This window comes from Molossus molossus, unplaced genomic scaffold (assembly GCF_014108415.1).
Source record: "Molossus molossus isolate mMolMol1 unplaced genomic scaffold, mMolMol1.p scaffold_m16_p_3, whole genome shotgun sequence".
NCBI lineage: Eukaryota > Metazoa > Chordata > Mammalia > Chiroptera > Molossidae > Molossus > Molossus molossus.
This window is the reverse complement of record NW_023425366.1, coordinates 54,534,162-54,553,277: the sequence shown is the minus strand read 5'-3', so window position 1 is coordinate 54,553,277 and position 19,116 is coordinate 54,534,162. Positions and strand designations below refer to the sequence as shown.

The following is a 19,116-nucleotide window of genomic DNA, read 5'->3' as shown; positions in this document are numbered from 1 at the left end:
GCCTTCTCCTGCCTCACTCATCTTTTTCTTTCTGTGTGGAATGTTCTCTACTCCGTAGCTCTCCTGCCTGCTCCATCATCGCTATCCATCTGAAGCCAAGATCCAGCTCAAATGCACCCTATTCCTTAAGTTTGTTTCCCCTGTGGTTGAAAAGTATCTGTCTCATTCACATTCCCATAATACTTTCTCGGTACTTTCGTAGGTGTACATTTCCAGGACTCCAGTTACGGCTCAGATACTTAATAGCTTGTTCATTTTACTAAGTGTCTATTCCTTAAATTTCTACAGTTAATAAAAACCGCCTTTCTGATTTCGTTTTGTTTTTAGTGGTGGTCAATAAGAAAATGCAAAACTAACCACAAGAATACACAAGATTATAAGAAAATATTACAATTATAAGCTAACAGGGTGGACAATTTGGGCAAAATGGGTAAATTCTTAGAAACATACCATCTCCCAAGATGAAACAGAAAATCTGAACAGACTGATTACAACTAATGAAATTAAAGCAGTAATAAAAAACAACTTCCAACAAACAAAAGTCCTGGATCAGAGGACTTCACAGGAGAATTATACCATCCAAAGAAGAACTAACATCTATATTTCTCAAACTAGTCCAAAAAAACTCAAGAGGAGGGAAGACTTTTAAGCTCATTTGATGAGGCCAGCATTATCCTAATCCCAAAACCAGATAGAGACCTCAAAGAAAGAAAATTATAGGCCAGTATCTCTGATGAACATAGATGCACAATCCTCAACAAAGTATCAGCAAGTCAAATCCAGAAATACATGAAAAAGATCATACATCATGATCAAATGGGATTCATTCCTGGGTTGCAAGGTTAGTACAATACCCACAAATCAATTAACCTAATATACCACATAAAGAAAATGAATTCTAAATATCATATGAATAAATGCAGAAAAAACTTTTGACAAAATCCAGCACCCATTTATAAAAAACTCTCAGCAAAATGAGAACTGAGGGAACATACCTTAACATAATAAAGGCCATATATGACAAACCCACAGCCAACACCATACTCAATGGGCAAACACTAAAAGTGTTTCCCTTAAGATCAGAAACAAGACTGGGATGTTCACTTCACCACTCTTATTCAACATAGCACTGGAAGTCCTAGCTATAACAAGAAGAAAAGAAGAAATAAAAGCATCTAAATCAGAAAGGAAGTAAAACTGTCATTTGTAGATGACATGATACTGTATATAGAAAACCCTAAAATTTCCACCAAAAAAACTACTGAAACTGATAAATTCAGTAGAGTAGCAGGATACAAAATAAATATCCATAAATCAGTTGCATTTTTATACACCAATAAAGAACTATCAGAAAGTGAAATTAAGAAAACAATCCCATTTACAATTGCATCAAAAAAATAAAATAAAATATCCAGGAATTAATTTAACCAAAGAAGCCAAAGACCTGTACTTGGAAAATTGTAAGACAATGAAGAAAGAAATTTAAGAACATACAAATCAATGAAAGTGTATATACTGTGCTCGTGGATAGAAAAATTAACATTGTTAAAATATCCATATTATTCAAAGTAATCTATAGATTCAATGCAATTTCTATCAAAATACCAATGGCAGCCCTGGCTGTTGTAGCTCAGTTGGTTGGGTGTCATCCTGTGCACCAGAAGGTTGCTGGTTCAATTCCCAATCAGGGCACAATCTGGGTTGTGGGCTGCAGGCTTGATTCCCAGTAGGGGCCATGCAGGAGGCAGAGATTGATGTTTCACTCTCACATTGATGTTTCTCTCTCTCTCTCTCTCTCTAAAAAATCAATAAAAATATTTAACAAAAGTACCAATGGTGTATATCACAGAACTAGAACAAATAATCCAAAAGTTTATATGGAGCCACAAAAGACCTCAAACAGCCACAGTGATCTTGAGAAAGAACAATAAAGTTGGAGAAATCACACTACCTGATATCAAACTATACTACAAGGCCATAGCAGTCAAAACAGCACAATACTGGCATTAAAAAAACCCAAAAAAAACAGACATATAGATCAATGAAACAGAATAGAGACCCCAGAAATGAACCCATGCCTTTATGGTGAATTAATGTTTGACAAAGGAGGCAAGAACATACAATGGGGTATGGACAGTGTATTCAATAAATTCTGTTGGGAAAATTGGACAGATACGTGTAAAAAAAAGGAAACTAGACCACTTTCTTACACCATGTACAAGAATAAATTCAAAATGGATTAAAGACTTAAATGTTAGACTTGATACCATAAACATCCTAGAAGAAAACATGGGCAATAGAATCTCAGACATTTCTTAGTAATAGTTTTTCTGATATATCTCCTTGGGGAAGGAAAACAAAAGAAAAAATAAACAAATGGGACTACATCAAACTAAAAAGTGTTCAACAATAAAGGAAATCATCAACAAAATGAAAAGACAACCCACTGAATGGGAAAATATACTGTTCAATGATACATCTGATAAAGGGTTAATATCCAAAATTTATAAAGAACTTATAAAACTTAACACCAAGAAACAATCACACTTCTCTAAAGAGAACATACAGACATATGAAAAGATACTAAATGTCACTACTCATCAGATAAATGCAAACTAAAAACTACAATGAGATATCACCTCACACCTGTCAGAATGGTTATCAACAACAAATCAACAAATAACAACTGCTGGTGAAAATGTAGAGAGAAGGGAACCCTTGTGCACTGTTGGTGGGAATGCAGATTGGTGCAGCCACTGTGGAAAGCAGTATGGAGTTTCCTAAAAAATTAAAAATGGAACTGCTTTATGACCCAGTGATTCCACTTCTGGGTATATACCCGAAGAAACCCAAAAAACTAATTTGAAAGAATATATACACCCCTATGTTCATTGCAGTGTTATTTACAATAACCTAGCTATGGAAGCAAACCAAGTGCCCATCAACAGAGAAGTAGATTAAGAAGATGTGGTATGCCCTGGCCGGTTTGGCTCAGCGATTAGAGCGTTGGCCTGTGGTCCGGAGAGACCCGGGTTCGGTTCCCGCTAAGGGCACGTACCTTGGTTGCAGTTGTCCCCGGCCCTGGTTGGGTCGTGCGAGTGGCAGCCACTTAATGTGTCCCTTTCACGTCGATGTTTCTCTCTCTCTCTCTCTCTTCCTCTCTCTCCCTCCCACTCTGTCTGAACAAAAAAATGGAAAAATGTCTAGTGAGGATAAAAAAAAAAAAAGATGTGGTACATATATACAATTAAATATTCCTAGGCCTTAAAAAAGAATGAAATCTTACCATTTGTGACAGCATGGGTGGACCTAGAAGGTATTATGCTAAGTGAAGTTAAGTCAGTCAAAGAAGGACAGATACCATATGATTTCACTTATATGTGGAATCTAAAGAATAATATAAATGAATAATAATAAAAACAGAAACAGACTCATAAATATAAAGACCAGACTGATGGTTGCCAGAGGGGAGAGGGTTTTGGGGGACAGAGTGAAAAAGGTAAAGGGATTGAGAAGTACAGATTGGTAGTTACAAATAGTCATGGGGATGTAAAGAACAGCATAGGAAACATAGTCAATAATATTATAATAACTTTGTATGGTGCCAGGTAAGCACTGGAAATATCAGGGAGAACACTTTGTAAAGTACATGGTTGTTTAACCACTACGCTGTACACCTGAGATTAATACAAAATAATGCTGAAGGCAAACTATAATTTAAAAAATTAAAAAAACAAAAAGAAAATTCACTAAAAGGAAAAAAGTAAAGTGTAAAACTATAAACTGCTGTACAAATGTAGGTATTAGTATATCTGTTTGTGTTTATTTCTTATCTTCTCTACTAGAGCATAAACTTTTGGTACTGAGAGTCTATTTCTTACTAATTTCCCCATGCACCGTAGCACATGAGAGTACCAAATACAACTCTTTACTTGATAAAATAAATAAATAAAATAGGGTATTCACGTGCCGACTCTGGGTTTTTCACCCAAAACCTTTTTTAAAATGCAGGGAACAGTTTCTACTGGTTTATGTATATAAATACTTTCTTTCTAAACTTAGCACTTTCGTGTACTTGACAATTTGGGGCCCCTTATGGCTACATTTCCATGTCTGGGTACCAGCCTGACACAGGAACTATGTAGTCCAATCTGATTAAGTCCCATCTCAGTGCCCGGCAGGGGATGGAACAGCAAACCCAAGCAATAAAGATGTGAAATATTGCTATCTTGGGGGAAAATTCTCAAAAGGTGCTTTATTTGAAAAATGAACCTGGTAGTCAAAAATACTACGATGTGCTGAATGTCAGAGAAACGAAGCAGAGTGCCAGCTGGAAATGATGGTATTTTGTCTGCTTGGGCAAAGAGGTTCGGAGTGATCTGGCCCGCAGGCGGCAAACTCGGGCAGTTCGTCTGGGCTCTGCTTTGCTTGGCAAATGGCTTTGCTCTTTTGCACTTTTAAATATATGTTGAAAACCACTGGTGTCAACCTTTCCTCTTCCTTTTTAAATAACTGTACATTTATAAAAAGCCTTCTTGCTGTTAATGTCTTTCGTGATGGATATTCTTGTTTGCCTTTGCTTATTTATCTTTATGCCCTAAACACTAGGTTTTTGTAACTTTGGTGCTTTGGAAATATGTATAAAAAGTAAATCATCAAATTGCTGTTCCTGAAAGTACTCTGGGTGACTCCCAGGCATGATACATGTAATCTGTGTGTTCTGAAATTTTCTTAAAGTGGTTTGAACAAATGCAAAGTTTACAGAGTGCGTGAGTGCACACGCGCACACACAAGCATCCATTGAAAGGAAGCACAGCAATTACATTAAACATCTGCAAAGAGCTTTATATTTTGAGAAATTATGAGACTCATCACTGTGCACAGCTATCTAGTAGGTGACAGCAGTGAGTAAGCTCAGAATCCCAAGGTCACTCTATAGGAGAGAGTTGCAAAGAATTTCTTAAGTGCCCATAGAACCTCTCTAGCCTTAGAAGAGCCACAGAATATTTACATTATAAGTTATCCAGCTTAATATCTCACTTTATAAACTCCCTCAGTGCAAATTCAGCCTCTACCACCCCATTACATTTCCAGTAACAAGGAACTCATTACTTTGTGGAGAAACCATTTCACTTTTGGATTTCCCTCCAGGATTTTCCGAATCCAGAGCCAGTACTTGCTTCCTCTGACTTCCTCCAATGGGTTAGAGCTACAGACAGATTTCATCTTAGTCTCAAATAGTGTAAGTCAGATTTTATCTCTCTCATGTCTTCTGTCTGGCTTTTTAAAATTTTTTTGATTGATTTTTCAGATAAAGAAAAAGAGAGAGAGAAGCATCGATTGGCTACCTCCTGCGTGCCCCTTACTGGGGACCAAGCCCGAAACCTGGGCATGTGTTCTGACCAGGAATTGAACTGGGACCTCTCAGTCCATGGGAGGACACTCAATCCACTGAGCCACACCAGCTGGGCTGTCTGGCTCTTTTATTTCTCCAGTTCCTTTAACTTTTTGACTTACGATGTAGTAAAAAAATGGGTTCCAAAGGGCTGCTGTTTGAGTGACTCTAAAGGAAATCTCTGACTTGTCAGTGTCCTTTGTGAATGTGTTCAGAACTAGACACAAGCTTCTAGATGTGGCCTGGACAATTCAGAGGAGAGCGAAACTATCGGCTCCCTTACCTGGCCACATGTATGCATTAACAAGGCTATAATTTAAGAAACCTTTTCAGGACATTGCATCACTGTATCAATCAGCAAACATTTTTGAGCAACTACTATGTCAGACACTGTGCTCAACATCCTCAACTGGTTCTTAATATTTTTGACTAGAATTCCTGGGATAGATCTCCCACATCCTGTACTCCTGCAATTCAGTTCTCACTCCTAGATGGCAAATTTACATTGTTTTCATATTAAATTTCATATGAGGGTGACGTATTTTATCAGTCTGGTAGGACCTTATAAACCTTGATCATGGCATCCAATAAATTCAACTATCTTTTCTAGCTTTGTGCCAATTACAAACATAATAAAATACTGTCTATGTCTTCATCTAAGTCACGAATAAGTTGAACAGTTCTATGCCCAAGATAGAGACTTGTCAAAAACCACTAGATACTTTTCTATAAGGTAACTTACCAACTCCTAACAGTACTATTTATCTAGCTCTTCTTTTCAATATTATTCAGAAAGGTATAATGAGTAACTTAATAACATTCTTTTCTGAAGTCAAGATACATTATACGCTAACATTTTCTGCATATAGCCGCTTTTTAAAAAAATATGTACTTATTAATTTTTTAAGAGAAAGAAGAAAGGAGAGAGAGAGAGAGAAACATCGATGTGAGAGAGAGACATCGATTGGCTACCTTCTGCATGCCCTGCATTGGGGATTGAACTGGGACCTCTCAGTTGGCCCAAGCCACTGAGCCACATGGGCTGCACATAGCCACTTTAAAATTGAACTCCTTCAAGAGCACCTCATAAGAATATTGTGACAGTTAAAAGGGAAAGTGAGTGTTGAGTCTTTGACATAGTCCTGGTGCACTGTAAGGGTTGCATAAATATTATTATAAATGTTCAAGGCACCTAATTTTTCACCTGTCATTATTGGGTTCCAAATTCTCATTTTTAAATGCTTTCATCTCTCCCAAACTATCTCTCTCTCTCTTTAGCCCACAGCCTTCAGAACAACTATCCTGAACCATCTGACATCCACCCTTAGGCTGACTTAGAAGCTTGACTGACACGCCTCAGTCGTTACTATAAAATCTTGGGGTTCTCTTCATTTCCACAGCACCAAGCTGTTCTTCTGCGGAGATCAAATGAAGACTAAAGAAGCAGTTCGTAGTACAGATTGGTAATTAGAAAATAGTCATGGAGATGTAAAGTACAGCATAGAAAATATAGCCAATAATATTGTAAGAACTATGTCTGGTGCCAGATGGGTACTGGAAATATCGAGGGGAACACTTTGTAAAGTATATGATTGTCTAACCACCATGCTGTACACCTAAAACCAATATAAAATATTGAATGTAAACTGTAACTGAAAAAAAGTAAAAACAACAACAAAAGAAGTTCTTCTCATTTGCTCTTTTTAAAAGGGGAAGCTTTCAAGGCAAGCCAAGAAGAGTTCATCAATCATCATCTTGGGAAGATAGTTGCTTAAATAGTAGAGAGATAATCTATCTCTACCTTTCTTTTTCCCTCCTTTCTGCTTTCCTTCCTTCTAGAAGAATCTGACATGTTTATTGAGCTTCACAGTCTAAAAAAGTTATTATACTTTATATAATTCACTTCTTATAATCAACCTGAGAGGCAGCTCATCCCCACTTCGGAGACAGCAGTCGAAGCTCTAAGAGCAATTCGGAGATGTATTCACGGTGGTGCAGTTGTGAGTTTTTTAACTGTGACTCAAACACAGGACACCAACTGGAAATTTGCCTCCATGCCACGTCCTAGAAAAGCATCAACCATATCTTCTATCCAGTTAGATGGTTTCTGTAGAATGCTTATTTCTATCAATATTCTACCACCTGTGTTACTAGTAATCTGATAAATAATTTCTATCAAAAATGCTACCTATATATTTTTATATTCTCATCCAAATGGTCTTCAGCATTCATTCATTAAAAAATGAATCTGAGCCCTGGCCGGTTTGGCTCAGCGGTTAGAGTGTCGGCCTGCGGTCCTGAGAGACCCGGGTTCGGTTCCCGCTAAGGGCACGTACCTCGGTTGCAGTTTGTCCCCAGCCCTGGTTGGTTGTGCGGGTGGCAGCCACTCGAAGTGTTCCTTTCACGTCGATGTTTCTCTCTCTCTCTCTGTTCCTCTCTCTCCCTCCCACTCTACCTGAACAAAAAATGGAAAAATGTCCTCGGGTGAGGATAAAAAAAAAAAAAAAAAAAAAAAAAATGAATCTGAGTCAGACCTACAACATGCCAGACATTCTGTACTTCCAGAATTTGCACAATAGTGTATGTCTTCTCTAACAAACCAGGTTCCTCTTCTCAGCCGCCACTTATTCTCTTCCATCTGTTCACGAGCCACTTCCATGTACGAGGCACTGTGCTCGGTGCAGCAGTAGACACAAAGGGATTTAAGGGATGTGCAGTCCCTGCTTTGAGGGGGTTTACAACCTACTGGAGGGAAGGCCTAGAAGAAATTCAAGTACAAGACAAACTAAGATCAGTGTCTTCCATAGAGATACAAAGTCATATAAGGAAAGGTGTCAGGAGTTTGAACTAGGTCTTGTATGTGTAGGATTTTGATGTCTGGAGATGGTGTAGAATGTGTATGAGGGGAACAGAGGTCAAGAGCAAAAGGATGGAGAAGGAAAAACAGCATGAGTGGGTCCCGTGAATGGTAGCCAGTCCACTGAGCTGAAGTAGAGGCTGCATGGAGGGTTGGAAGGAAGGATGAATTGGAAAGGCTGGTTGGGGGTCATGCAGTGGAGAACTCTGAATGTACAGCTGGGGGGTTATACCTTATTCAGTTTGAAATGGGAAACAATAAAAGGTCTCTGGTGTCAGGCATAATTTGATTCAAGTTATGCTTTTTAAGAGTAACGAGGCCACCATGGCTAAAGTCACTTGGAGAGTGTGAGAGTAGAAGCAGATTGCTCAGTGACGAACTTATTCTTCACAGTCTTGATGCGATACACTTTCATTTATGATAGGAGCTCTTGAGGGCTCTGCTCTTTGATACTATCTGTGTAGTCACCCACTCCCAAATCATGGCCTTTAATGGAGGGAAAGATGGGTCCTATTTCCTATTTAGGTGTTTTAAGGCAGTAGAGATACATCTTGATGTCTTCTGATTGTTTCACTGTCTTCCATGCAAGTGAAAAGAACTGATCAGCTGAGCCTTGCCAGTTGAGTAATGACCAGGGCTCACCTTCCAAGATGATTCTTCCCCCACCCTCTATAAATTATGTCAGGCCTGCATGGCTACCACTGAATACTGCAACACAGAGTCACAACTATATGTCATGTCTTTTCCTCGGACCTGTTGGACCCAGAGACTTTTTCTTGTTCCAATCAGAATGGGCTGCTGCTCCTTCCCAGAACTTTCAGATTTACCAGTGATGATGAATTTCCTATTACTCCAGTGAAACTTCTCTATGTCAAATTCTTCAACTCTCCAAACTCTAATACTAGTGTAAATTTTTCCTTGTTTTCTGAGAATTTTCACTTCTGGATTCTTTTCAGAAATTAAAAAATATATATATTTTCTAAGAGCTATTGATCGCCTCTAATAGGTTGGAGGGTGCAGAGGTGTACATCATCCCTTTCATCTTCTCCTCTAACATGGTGACCTGCTGGATTTACAGCTGAATCACAGGACTGGCGATTCTTCAAAGGATACACACTAACAACTGCCTCACCTGTCTACCTGCCCATACATCTAGCATTACCCCTACTTACTAAATAGAAAGAATCAGTTCAGGGTAAGCTGCTTCCTTGTGTTTCCAGGTAACAGATGTTCCACAGTGAGTTCATACATTCTGGCCAATTTAGAAATAAAGGGTGAGATTCAGTGAGGGTGAAATTCAGTGAGGGTGAAAAGCTAGGAGGAGAGTGTTTCACTCTACAGAGGGCCTTTTAGCCACCAAGCTGAGTGAGCTAAAAGAGAAATCTTCCATGCATTTAAATAGACAGTTTAGTGAGAAGCTACTGATCTTTAGATGAAGACGGGTGGTTTTTACAGATCACAAACTGAGCAGCTGGGAGGTTAGAAGATGAGCAGTTCCTTCAATAGATGTGAGGCAAAATGGGACTGATTCAAGGCACGGAGGGGGAAAAAATTATCTCCCACCAGGGCTGCAGATGGGGCAGAGGGGGCAGAAATGGTTGAACCACGAATCAGGCAGAACGAAAACCATGTCCTCAGACTCCAGGATGGGAAACCTCACCACACCCCGGAGAGGCTGAGAGGCACAGAGACAGCGGACTTGGGAGCGAGGTGGGAGAAAGGAAAGAGGACATTAAAAGACATAAAAGAAGGAGTTAAAACCTTATTCCTTCTTGCTTTTAGCTCTATAGTCTCACGAAAGCTAAGAATTAGGCATGTCTTCCAGCTCCCAACACCTGCTGACTTAAGTGTTCCGTCACAGTTAGAATCTAAGAGTCTGGAGCACGGTAAGTATCTATGTACTTTGTAAAACAAACCAAAATAAATATAAAATCTAGACAGAAGGACTGGTCCTTTTATTATTATTATCATTATTATTAAAAGCAAGAGACTTATCTGTCACATTCCTCAATAAGCAGGAACAGGTACTGTTCCCAGGGCATGGGTGGAAGGGAAAGAGATTAAAAAATAGTGACTTTTTGAGAGTCATTTTTAGTACTTGTAGTAGCTCATTTTGACAGTAAAACATTTGACAGTAGAGGCACCAAACAGGTGACAGACCTGTGTAAATTGGCACAAAACAGGTGGAAAGAGCTGTGTGTACTGGCTGAGGTACAGCCTCCCCATCAAGTTCAAGAAGGTGTCGCAGAGCTAGGAGTTAGCTCAGCTAAGCCACTTGCTTCCAAGGGGACATAAAACCGGTGTGCGTGGCTGTTATGCACTGAATGTTTGTGTGTCTCCCCAAATCGAGATGTTGAAGCTCTACCCCTAGTGTGATGGAATTAGGAAGTGGGCCTTGGGAGGTAATTAGGTTGAGGTAAGGTCATGGGGGGGGGGGGAGCCCCATGATGGCATTAGTTCCTTTTAAGGAAAAGAAGACAGAAAAAGCTCCCCCTGCCCCAGTGTCATGCAGCGAGGGAAGTGAGAAGGTGGCTGTCTACCAGTCAGGACCCAGGTTCTCACCTGGAACTGAGTCTGCTGGCACCTTGATCTTGAACTTACCAGCCTCCAGAACTGTGAGAAATAAATGTCTGTTGTTCAAGCCACACAGTCTACGGCGTTTCTATAAGCAGCCTGGGCTGCCTAAGATAGTGGCCGAATTGTCCTGGGTTCTATCCCTTCCAGAACTGGATCCCGAATAACATGAGGGACAATGTCAGAGGATGTTTTGGCCACAGGCAATTCTTCATTCTTTCTCCCAATATCAACCCACTCTCGTTATATAGGTAAATGTACAACGAGAAGAATCTGGTATTGAGGAAAAACTCATTTTGGATGAAAAAAATTGTACAAGGGAACCATCTTAATAAGCAAGTAGATCTCAAATCCTGGAACAGAAAAAGAGGGTTTTTAAGAAGATGATTTCTACAAATTTGCTTACCTTTGTTTAAGCGCCCCATCACAGTAAATTCAAAATATTTGCTGTTGTCAGTTGAAGAGTAAAGGCCGAAGATGGTGGCTGAACTCTTAGTCTGCAGCTTGAAGGTGGAGATCACATAGAGCTCATTCAGGGCGGGGTCGGCCAGGATTGGCCGCAGGGCACCTGGGTTCAGCCTCTGGCTGGAGGACGGGAGGAGGTCAAAAACTGGGGAGAATGGAGAGAGAGGGATAATCAGTGAAAGATCTAACTTTGGGGCAAACATGTTTTTTTGAGGGGGGACAAACTGACAGAAAGCTATGAAGTACTGTAGACTAATGTCGCAGTCATTTCCACATGGCCAACCTCCCCTGTTCTTCTGTGTCACGCTTGCAGTGGCTGGACATTTGAACCAGAAGAAATGCAGCATAATATTTATCACTACGTTATAGCACCCAATAGAAGATTAAGTTTGCAAACCCCAAGTTACATTTGGCTGAAGAAGTGGCTCTGAAAATGCCCACCGGGCAAAGTACAAGGGGCAGGTGAGTGATCCAAGTCACTGCTTTCCTTAGGTCCCCACGTGGTGAATTTCTGCTGGCCTTGGGGTTCCTCATGCACCTCCTCGACCAGAGTCTCTTGTATCTTGCTGGTCAGTGATAAATAAGCAGGGAATTCAGCAGAAAGCATGGACGTGGTGGGAGATGGAGTGTCAGGAAAACAGTTTGCTACCCTTGTGAGACTTAACTGCCCCTGGGTGCATTTATAGTTCTCTAATAGTTCTGTTAAAAAACAGACACACACAAAAAACCCATGTGGTCTCTATTTCTTGACTGTACCCTGACTGATAGAGTTGGTGTGCAAAAACTTTTGATCAAGCCAGCAGCACTTTCTCTCCAACTTTTTAACATTAAAGAAAGGTATGAGAGAGTACATCTAGAGTTACTTAAAAGGAAATGGCCAAATTTGGGTCTTACTATAAGTTACTTAGCATTTCTGTTGGTTTATGCAAATATTGTTTGAACAATCCCATAGCTGTCTCCAGATACAATAATCTGGTTACTAAAAGTGTAACACTCTTGCCCAGTGTGGCTCAGTGGCTGAGCATCGACCCATGCACCAAGAGGTCGCCGGTTCAATTTCCAGTCAGGTTGTGGGCCCAATCCCTAGTGGGGAGCATACAGGAGGCAACCAATCAACGTTCTCTCTCATCGATGTTTCTATCTCTCTCTCCCTCTCCCTTCCTCTGTCTAAAATCAATAAAGAAAAAAAAAAGTGTAACAGCATTCATAATTATAAATAGTTCTTAAAAACCAATAAAATAAGCATTCTTACAGAAAAATGGGCAAAAAAGCCTGTAAAAGCAATTAACAGAAAAAGAGTAATAATGGCAAATAATTATATATATATATAAATGTTCATATGCTCAACTAATGACAAAGAAATTGCTTACTTAAATATTTTTTTCACTAAATTGCAAACAAAACAAAACAAAAATCTCCAGTAATACCTAACTGTTGGTGAGAGTTCAGGGAAATGGAAATCCATATACTGGTGGGTAAGATCTAATTAGTATAAATATTTTGAAGGCAGTTTATTGAAGACAGTTTAAATAATAGTATCAAAGGCCCTAAGACATACATGCTTTTTGATTTAGAAATTCTACTCACAGGAATTTATCCTAAGGAAATAATAAAGTGGTAAATTATTTAAGTATAAAGATAGTCATCACCAGTGGTAATTCTAGAATTTCTGTTAAGGAAGGAAGGATGTCAAAATTCAGGCCCTGGCCAGTTTGGCTCAGCGATTAGAGCGTCAGCCTGCGGTCCAGAGAGACCCAGGTTTGGTTCCTGCTAAGGGCACGTACCTCGGTTGCAGTTTGTTGCTGGCCCTTGTTGGTCATGAGGGTGGCAGCCACTCGATGTGTCCCTTTCACTTCAATGTTTCTCTCTCTCTCTCTCTCTCTCTCTTCTTCTCTCTCCCTCCCACTCTATCTGAACAAAAAATGGAAAAATGTCCTCGAGTAAGGATAAAAAAAAATTCAGTGGACGAGGCAGGAAACGCGGGCTCAGTTGCCACAGCACTTTGTCATGGAAACCAGGTGTTCTTAGCAGAGAAAGAAGGGCTCCACAGAGATAAGCTACCTATAGCACTGTGGTTGTTCAGCAAATCATTATTTATAATATCAAAACACTTATATTAGAGCCCTGGATAAATAAATTTTGGTCCTTCCAAAAACTGGAATTCTATCTATTAAAAAAGGTAGTGTGGCTGACTACTTAAAAAAAAAAGGAAAGATGTTCATTATATATTAAGTGGAAAAAAAACAGATTATAAAACTATATATATAACAGGATCCCATTTGAAATATATATATTTACATAGAAAAAGATTTGAAAGACAACACAACAAAATACTAACATGAATAATAGTTGTCTCTGGGTTGTATAGTTATAAATGCTTAAATTTCCTTTTCTTTTGCTTACTCAGTTTTCTTTTTTTTTAATCTTTACCCGAGGACATTTTATTTATTTTTTTGCATTTATCTTCTGATAGAAAGGGAGAGAGAGAGGGAGGAAGAGAGAGAAACATCGATGTGAGAGAGACACATCGAGTGGTCACCACCCACACAACTAGGGCTGGGGACAAACTGCAACTGAGGTACGTGCCCTTAGCGGGAACCAAACCCGGGTCTCTCTGGACTGAAGGCCGATGCTCTAACTGCTGAGCCAAACTGGCCAGGGCTCTTTTTTTTTTTAAACAATAAACAGGTATTGCTTTCGTAATAAGAAAAAGAAATAAGAAGTTATAAAATTAACAGGCAAAAAAATCTACATAAGAATGTCTACTCTTTATAAGACAACCTGTCTTCAGACTGAATCTCTCTCGTTTCTTTCATGTGCACCAAGGACCTCACACAATGATGAATTTACCACGGGAAGTGTTGGAAAGCAGAATATCCATTATGTTCCTTCTCGCACCCTACTTTACCCAAACATGAAGACTGCTGCCTGTTGTACTTCAAAAGAGAAACAGAATTTTTAAATTTCCAGATAGAATCGGAAACTACATTTTCACCAGTGAGGGTAATAAAGGCATTATGCTTAAAAGTTCTATTCAGGACAAGGCATCTTCAGGAAAGGGATGAGTGTTTAAAGTGTGGGAACTGCAATCATAACCAAATTCAAGAATTCCTGATTCTTGTTTTGACTATAGTTATTTCCATAATTCAACTCAAGCTAAATTTACCATACTTCAATCTGTTTGGTTTGTCTGATCCACTGGCTTCTCTCTCAAGAAGAGGCAGAGTTGGGATTAGTAAGTAATGAATTTGGAGAGTGTTTTGAAAAGGAAATGAGACACTACAATTTTCTTTTAATGTTATTACATTTTTGTAATAGCACTGGGATCTAAGCACAACCGTCTAGTGTTAGAGGTGAAATTACTGCTATCAATGAGCCCAGCTACCACAGTATGAAAATTGAATACATGCATACTAATAAGACTAATAAGATTAGCTCAGAGGAGACTAGAGATAAGCAAATTATCCAATTGAGCTGATAGTTATCAAGAGTAATAAAACTCAATAAAACACTCTATCAGAAACTTGACTTAATCAGCTAATCTACAGCAACTACATTAACCAGATAAGTTAGGGAGTATAGCTTGATTTCAAATCTTCATAAAACACGTAGCTCTAAGGGGAAGCAAAATCCATACCTGTAGCACACCAGAAAGTTGTGTGTTCAAATGTCAAAAATTCATGTAACAAAAAAACTACACCCATAAATTCAAACCTGCCTAATAATGTCTGCAATAAGAAAAGTTTTGAATTATGTTAAAGAGTATCCTTTCTGACACAAACGGCAACAAGAGCAAGTGTAAACCATGGGACTACATTAAACTAAAAAGATTCTGCACAGCAGTCCTGGCTGGGTGGGTCAGCTGGTTTCTGGTTTGATTCCGGATCAGGGGACATACCTAAGATGTGGATTAGGTTCCTAGTCAGGGAGCATACAGGAGGCAACCGATTGATGTGTCTCTTTCACATAGAGGAGTGGGGGCAATGGGGGGAAAAGGCAGGGGGCATCTGTAATACTCTCAACAACAAAGATAAAACAACAACCACCTTTCTCATTAAAAAATATTCTCGACAGGAAAGGAAATTACCAACAAAATGAAAAGGCAACTTATTGAATGGGAGAAAATATTTGCAAATCATATATCTGATAGGGAGTTAATATCTAAAATATATAAAGGACTCCTGCAAAAAAAAAACCCAATCCAATTTAAAAATGGGCAGAAAAATCAAAGATGACATACAGATGGTATATGGGTACATGTGAAGATGTTCAATATCAGTAATCACATGCAAATCAAAACCACAATGAGCTATCACTTCTCACCTGTTTGAAAGGCTAATTAAAAAGATAAGAAACAACAAGTGTTGGTGAGACTGTGGAGAAAAGGGAACCCTATGTACCACTGGTGGAAATGTAAATTGGTGTAGCCACTATGGAAAACAGTATGAAGGTTCCTCAAAAAATTTTAAATAGATCTACCATATGATCCAGCAATTCCACTTGTGGGTATTTATCAAAAAACAAAAACACTAACTTGAAAAGGTATATGCAACCCCATGTTCCTTGCAGCATTATTTACAATAGCTGAGATATGGAAACACTCTAAGTATCCACATATGGATGAGTGGATACAGAAAATATGGTATATATATTGAATGAAATATTATTTAGCCATAAAAAGGATGAAATCTTCCAATTTGTGACAACATAGATGGACCTAGAGTGTAGTATGGTAAGTGAAATAACTTGGACGAGAAAGACAAAAACTGTATGATTTCACTTATATGTGGAATCTAAAAAACACAAACAAGCTGATAGATACCGAGAACAGGTTTGTGGTTGTCAGAGGTCGAGGTTAGGGTGTTGGGCGAAATGGGTGAAGGGGACCAAAAGGGAAAAACTTCCAGTTATAAAATAAGTAAGTCATGGGGATGTAATTTACAGCCTGGTGACTATAGTTAATAATACTGTATCATATATTTGAAAGTCGCTAAGAGAGCTCTCAAAAGTTCTCATCACAAAAAAAAAATTGTAATTATGTATGGTGATGGAAATTAACTAGACTTATTGTGGTGATCATTTGGCAATATCTACAATTACTGAATCATGTATGTGGAACTAATATATATATCAACTATACTTCAATTTTTTTAAAAAAAAGAAGCTTTGCCCTGGCTGGTTTGGCTCAGCAGTTAGAGCGTTGGCCTGTGGTCCAGAGAGACCTGGGTTCAGTTCCCGCTAAGGTCACATAACTTGGTTGCAGTTTGTCCCTGGCCCTGGTTGGGTTGTGCGGGTGGCAACCACTCGATGTGTCCTTTTCACGTTGATGTTTCTCTCTCTCTCTCTCCCTCCCACTCTATCTAAACAAAAATGGAAAAAAATTATCCTTGGGTAAGGATAAAAAATAAACTAAAATAAAATAAAAAAAGCTTTCTCTCTTATGTTCCTAGAAGCAAGGTTAGTGAATAAATATTATAGACTACAGCATTTCAAACATATCAACACAAACTAAAAGCAGTACAGTACCCCTGGAAACCACAATTTTGGTTGGCTGGTCTGGGATAAAAATGAGTTATCTGGTGAAATGCAAAGTTTAAATGGGTGATTGCTGCAATGGGAGGGGAAGGGACTTGAGAATGCCCCACAGACATTCTTCATTCTGGCGCAGTGAGGACTAACTTCTACTTCAAGCTGGGTCTCTTCCAGCTTTATTTCCTTAGTCAGCAATAAATCAACCCAGGCACCAATTTCAAACAGATGAAGGTCATCACCTAAGATCTTTTCTTGTTTAAGTAATTTCTTCCTTTTGGCCTTTACAGGAAAGTCTGTTTGAGCTTAAGTGCTTTCTGCCTAAATGGTTATTTCACCCCATATCACACAGGGGTTTGAGGTTTATCCAGATGTCTTTTCAATTATGGTATTTATCGGATTTCTACTTCTTGGTAGAGAAAGACCGGTTTCTCAGCCCTTCCTGTTCTGTTTATCTCTGGAATCAAGAGATGAAGCCAACCCTCTAAGGAGGTTTTGGGCTCCAAGCAAAGTTAGAGCAGAAAAAGGCGAGTGGCAGGGCAAACCGAATTCGGCGCCTTTCTCGGGGATGTAGATCTCAGACTATCTGGGTGAACACCCCTCCCGCCGCACGGAAGGATTTAGGGGACAAGGGGAGAAGGGTGGGCCAGCCAGACTGAGACGCAGGGGACCGAACCTGGGTTTCGCCCTACTCCAGACGGGGCATGTTAGAGGTCTAGGGCCGTGTGGTGGGTCCGATGTGAAGCAAACCCCACGTCTTTGCATAGACTGAAAATAAGTTTTGCATCCCCCGAACTATTGCTCAAGGAGTTGGTTTCGTCGGTGGATAATGGAGTATCAGAAATTCTATACTCTAATCCCGGCTTCCAATCACAGAATGCTTTGACTCGGGCCCCAGGGGGACAGAGGTGCCCAGCGAGACCCCAGGCGCCAAGCGGCCGAGCCGGTCCCTTCACTCGCCCAAGCGGAGCGCGGGACAGCGGGCTTCGCGAGTGAGGGGCCTGGGGCCGCTCGCCCGCCTCGGCTGCAGCCCACTTACCCTGGGGGGGCTGGGCGCCGGCCCCCAGCCACGGCTGCAGGGCCAGGTGCAGCAGGAGGAAGGCGGCTGCGCGCGGTGCCAGCATGTTGGCTCTTCCTGCTCCCGGCGGGCGCCCCGGAGCGACGGCAGCGTGGAGCCTGCCTCGGTGTCCCCGGGAGGCGCGCGGTGTCTGGGCGGGACCTTGAGCGGACTGCGCAGGTGAAGGGCGCGCGGTGCGGGGTTCGTGCGGGGCCGGCGTCCGGGGTGCCGTCGGGGCGGCGCTCGCGTCCGGGCGCTGGGCAGAGCTGGGGCGCGGGCGCTGGGCTGGGCGGCGCGGCCCGGTGCTTTATGGCCCGGCGGGTCCTGGGGAGGAGGAGGGCCGAGGCTGGCGCGGCCCCCTTGGCGGGGATTCCCTTTGGCCGGGAAGAGTGGGGGCGGAGGGGAAGGCGTGAGTCTGGGGACGCGCTGGAGCCCCGGACCTACCCAGTCCTCCGGTGGGCGCGGAGGCGGCCTCGGACCACAGGGGGCCTTGGGGGAGGAGGGCAGGGGCAGCGCGGGCTGGTGAGAGGCGCACAGGACGGGGTGGAGATGAAGGGGGAGAAAGGAGGGAGAAAGTGACACTGACCCGCTGGCCTTGGGCACCATCAGCCCCCATCTCTTGTACTCCTTTTGTTTTAGAAGAGCTCCTTGGGACAGGCTTTTAACGCTCATCTTGGTTTCCCTTCCGAACGAACCCTGACCGCTCTCCAGGAACTCTCTGCTAAAGTGGTCCAGAGAGCAATGGGTTTCTTTCGCTTCTTCAAGCTTTTCTTGAATACCTCAACGTTGAATAAGTTTCCCCATCAAGTTATGAGACCAGAAAAGTGAACATTTGAAAGTTTTTGATGGAAATAAAACACACCTCAAGGAATCCATCCCGACAGAACCATTTACAGGATGGTAGTGCGTTATGGAGAATTTATTTTCAATTCAGTTTCTGTCTGCCCACTTCTATTCCTCCCTCCCCAAAAGATCCCGTGTGACAGTGTAAAGCTCTGAGAGTAGGACCTGAAAGAGAGGGAAGGAAAATGAGGAATTAGTTTTCCTCCTAGGCAAAGCCCCTAAAAATAGTTTGGATCAACTAGGGAAAAAAAAAAAAATTCAGAACAATGGCAAACTTTTCCCTCTGAAACAATCTTGACTAATGGAGAATATCCAGCAAAGTATTTCTATCCCTCTCTTTATGCTCAAAGAATTTCTTGCAAAGTTTAAGAGGCTATCTGCCACAAGCAGGAAGAT

The 19,116-nt window shown here is 40.9% G+C and overlaps 1 protein-coding gene across 1 annotated transcript in view; it reads right to left on the bottom strand.

The window, feature by feature from the left end:
* The window catches only part of THBS4 (thrombospondin 4), a 51,573-nt gene extending 33,629 nt beyond the window's left edge, over nt 1-17,944 (bottom strand). The window contains 2 exon segments of the mRNA XM_036279080.1: nt 11,233-11,436; nt 17,860-17,944. Coding sequence (XP_036134973.1) covers nt 11,233-11,436; nt 17,860-17,944 — 289 coding nt within the window.
* Between the last annotated feature and the right edge of the window lie 1,172 nt (nt 17,945-19,116).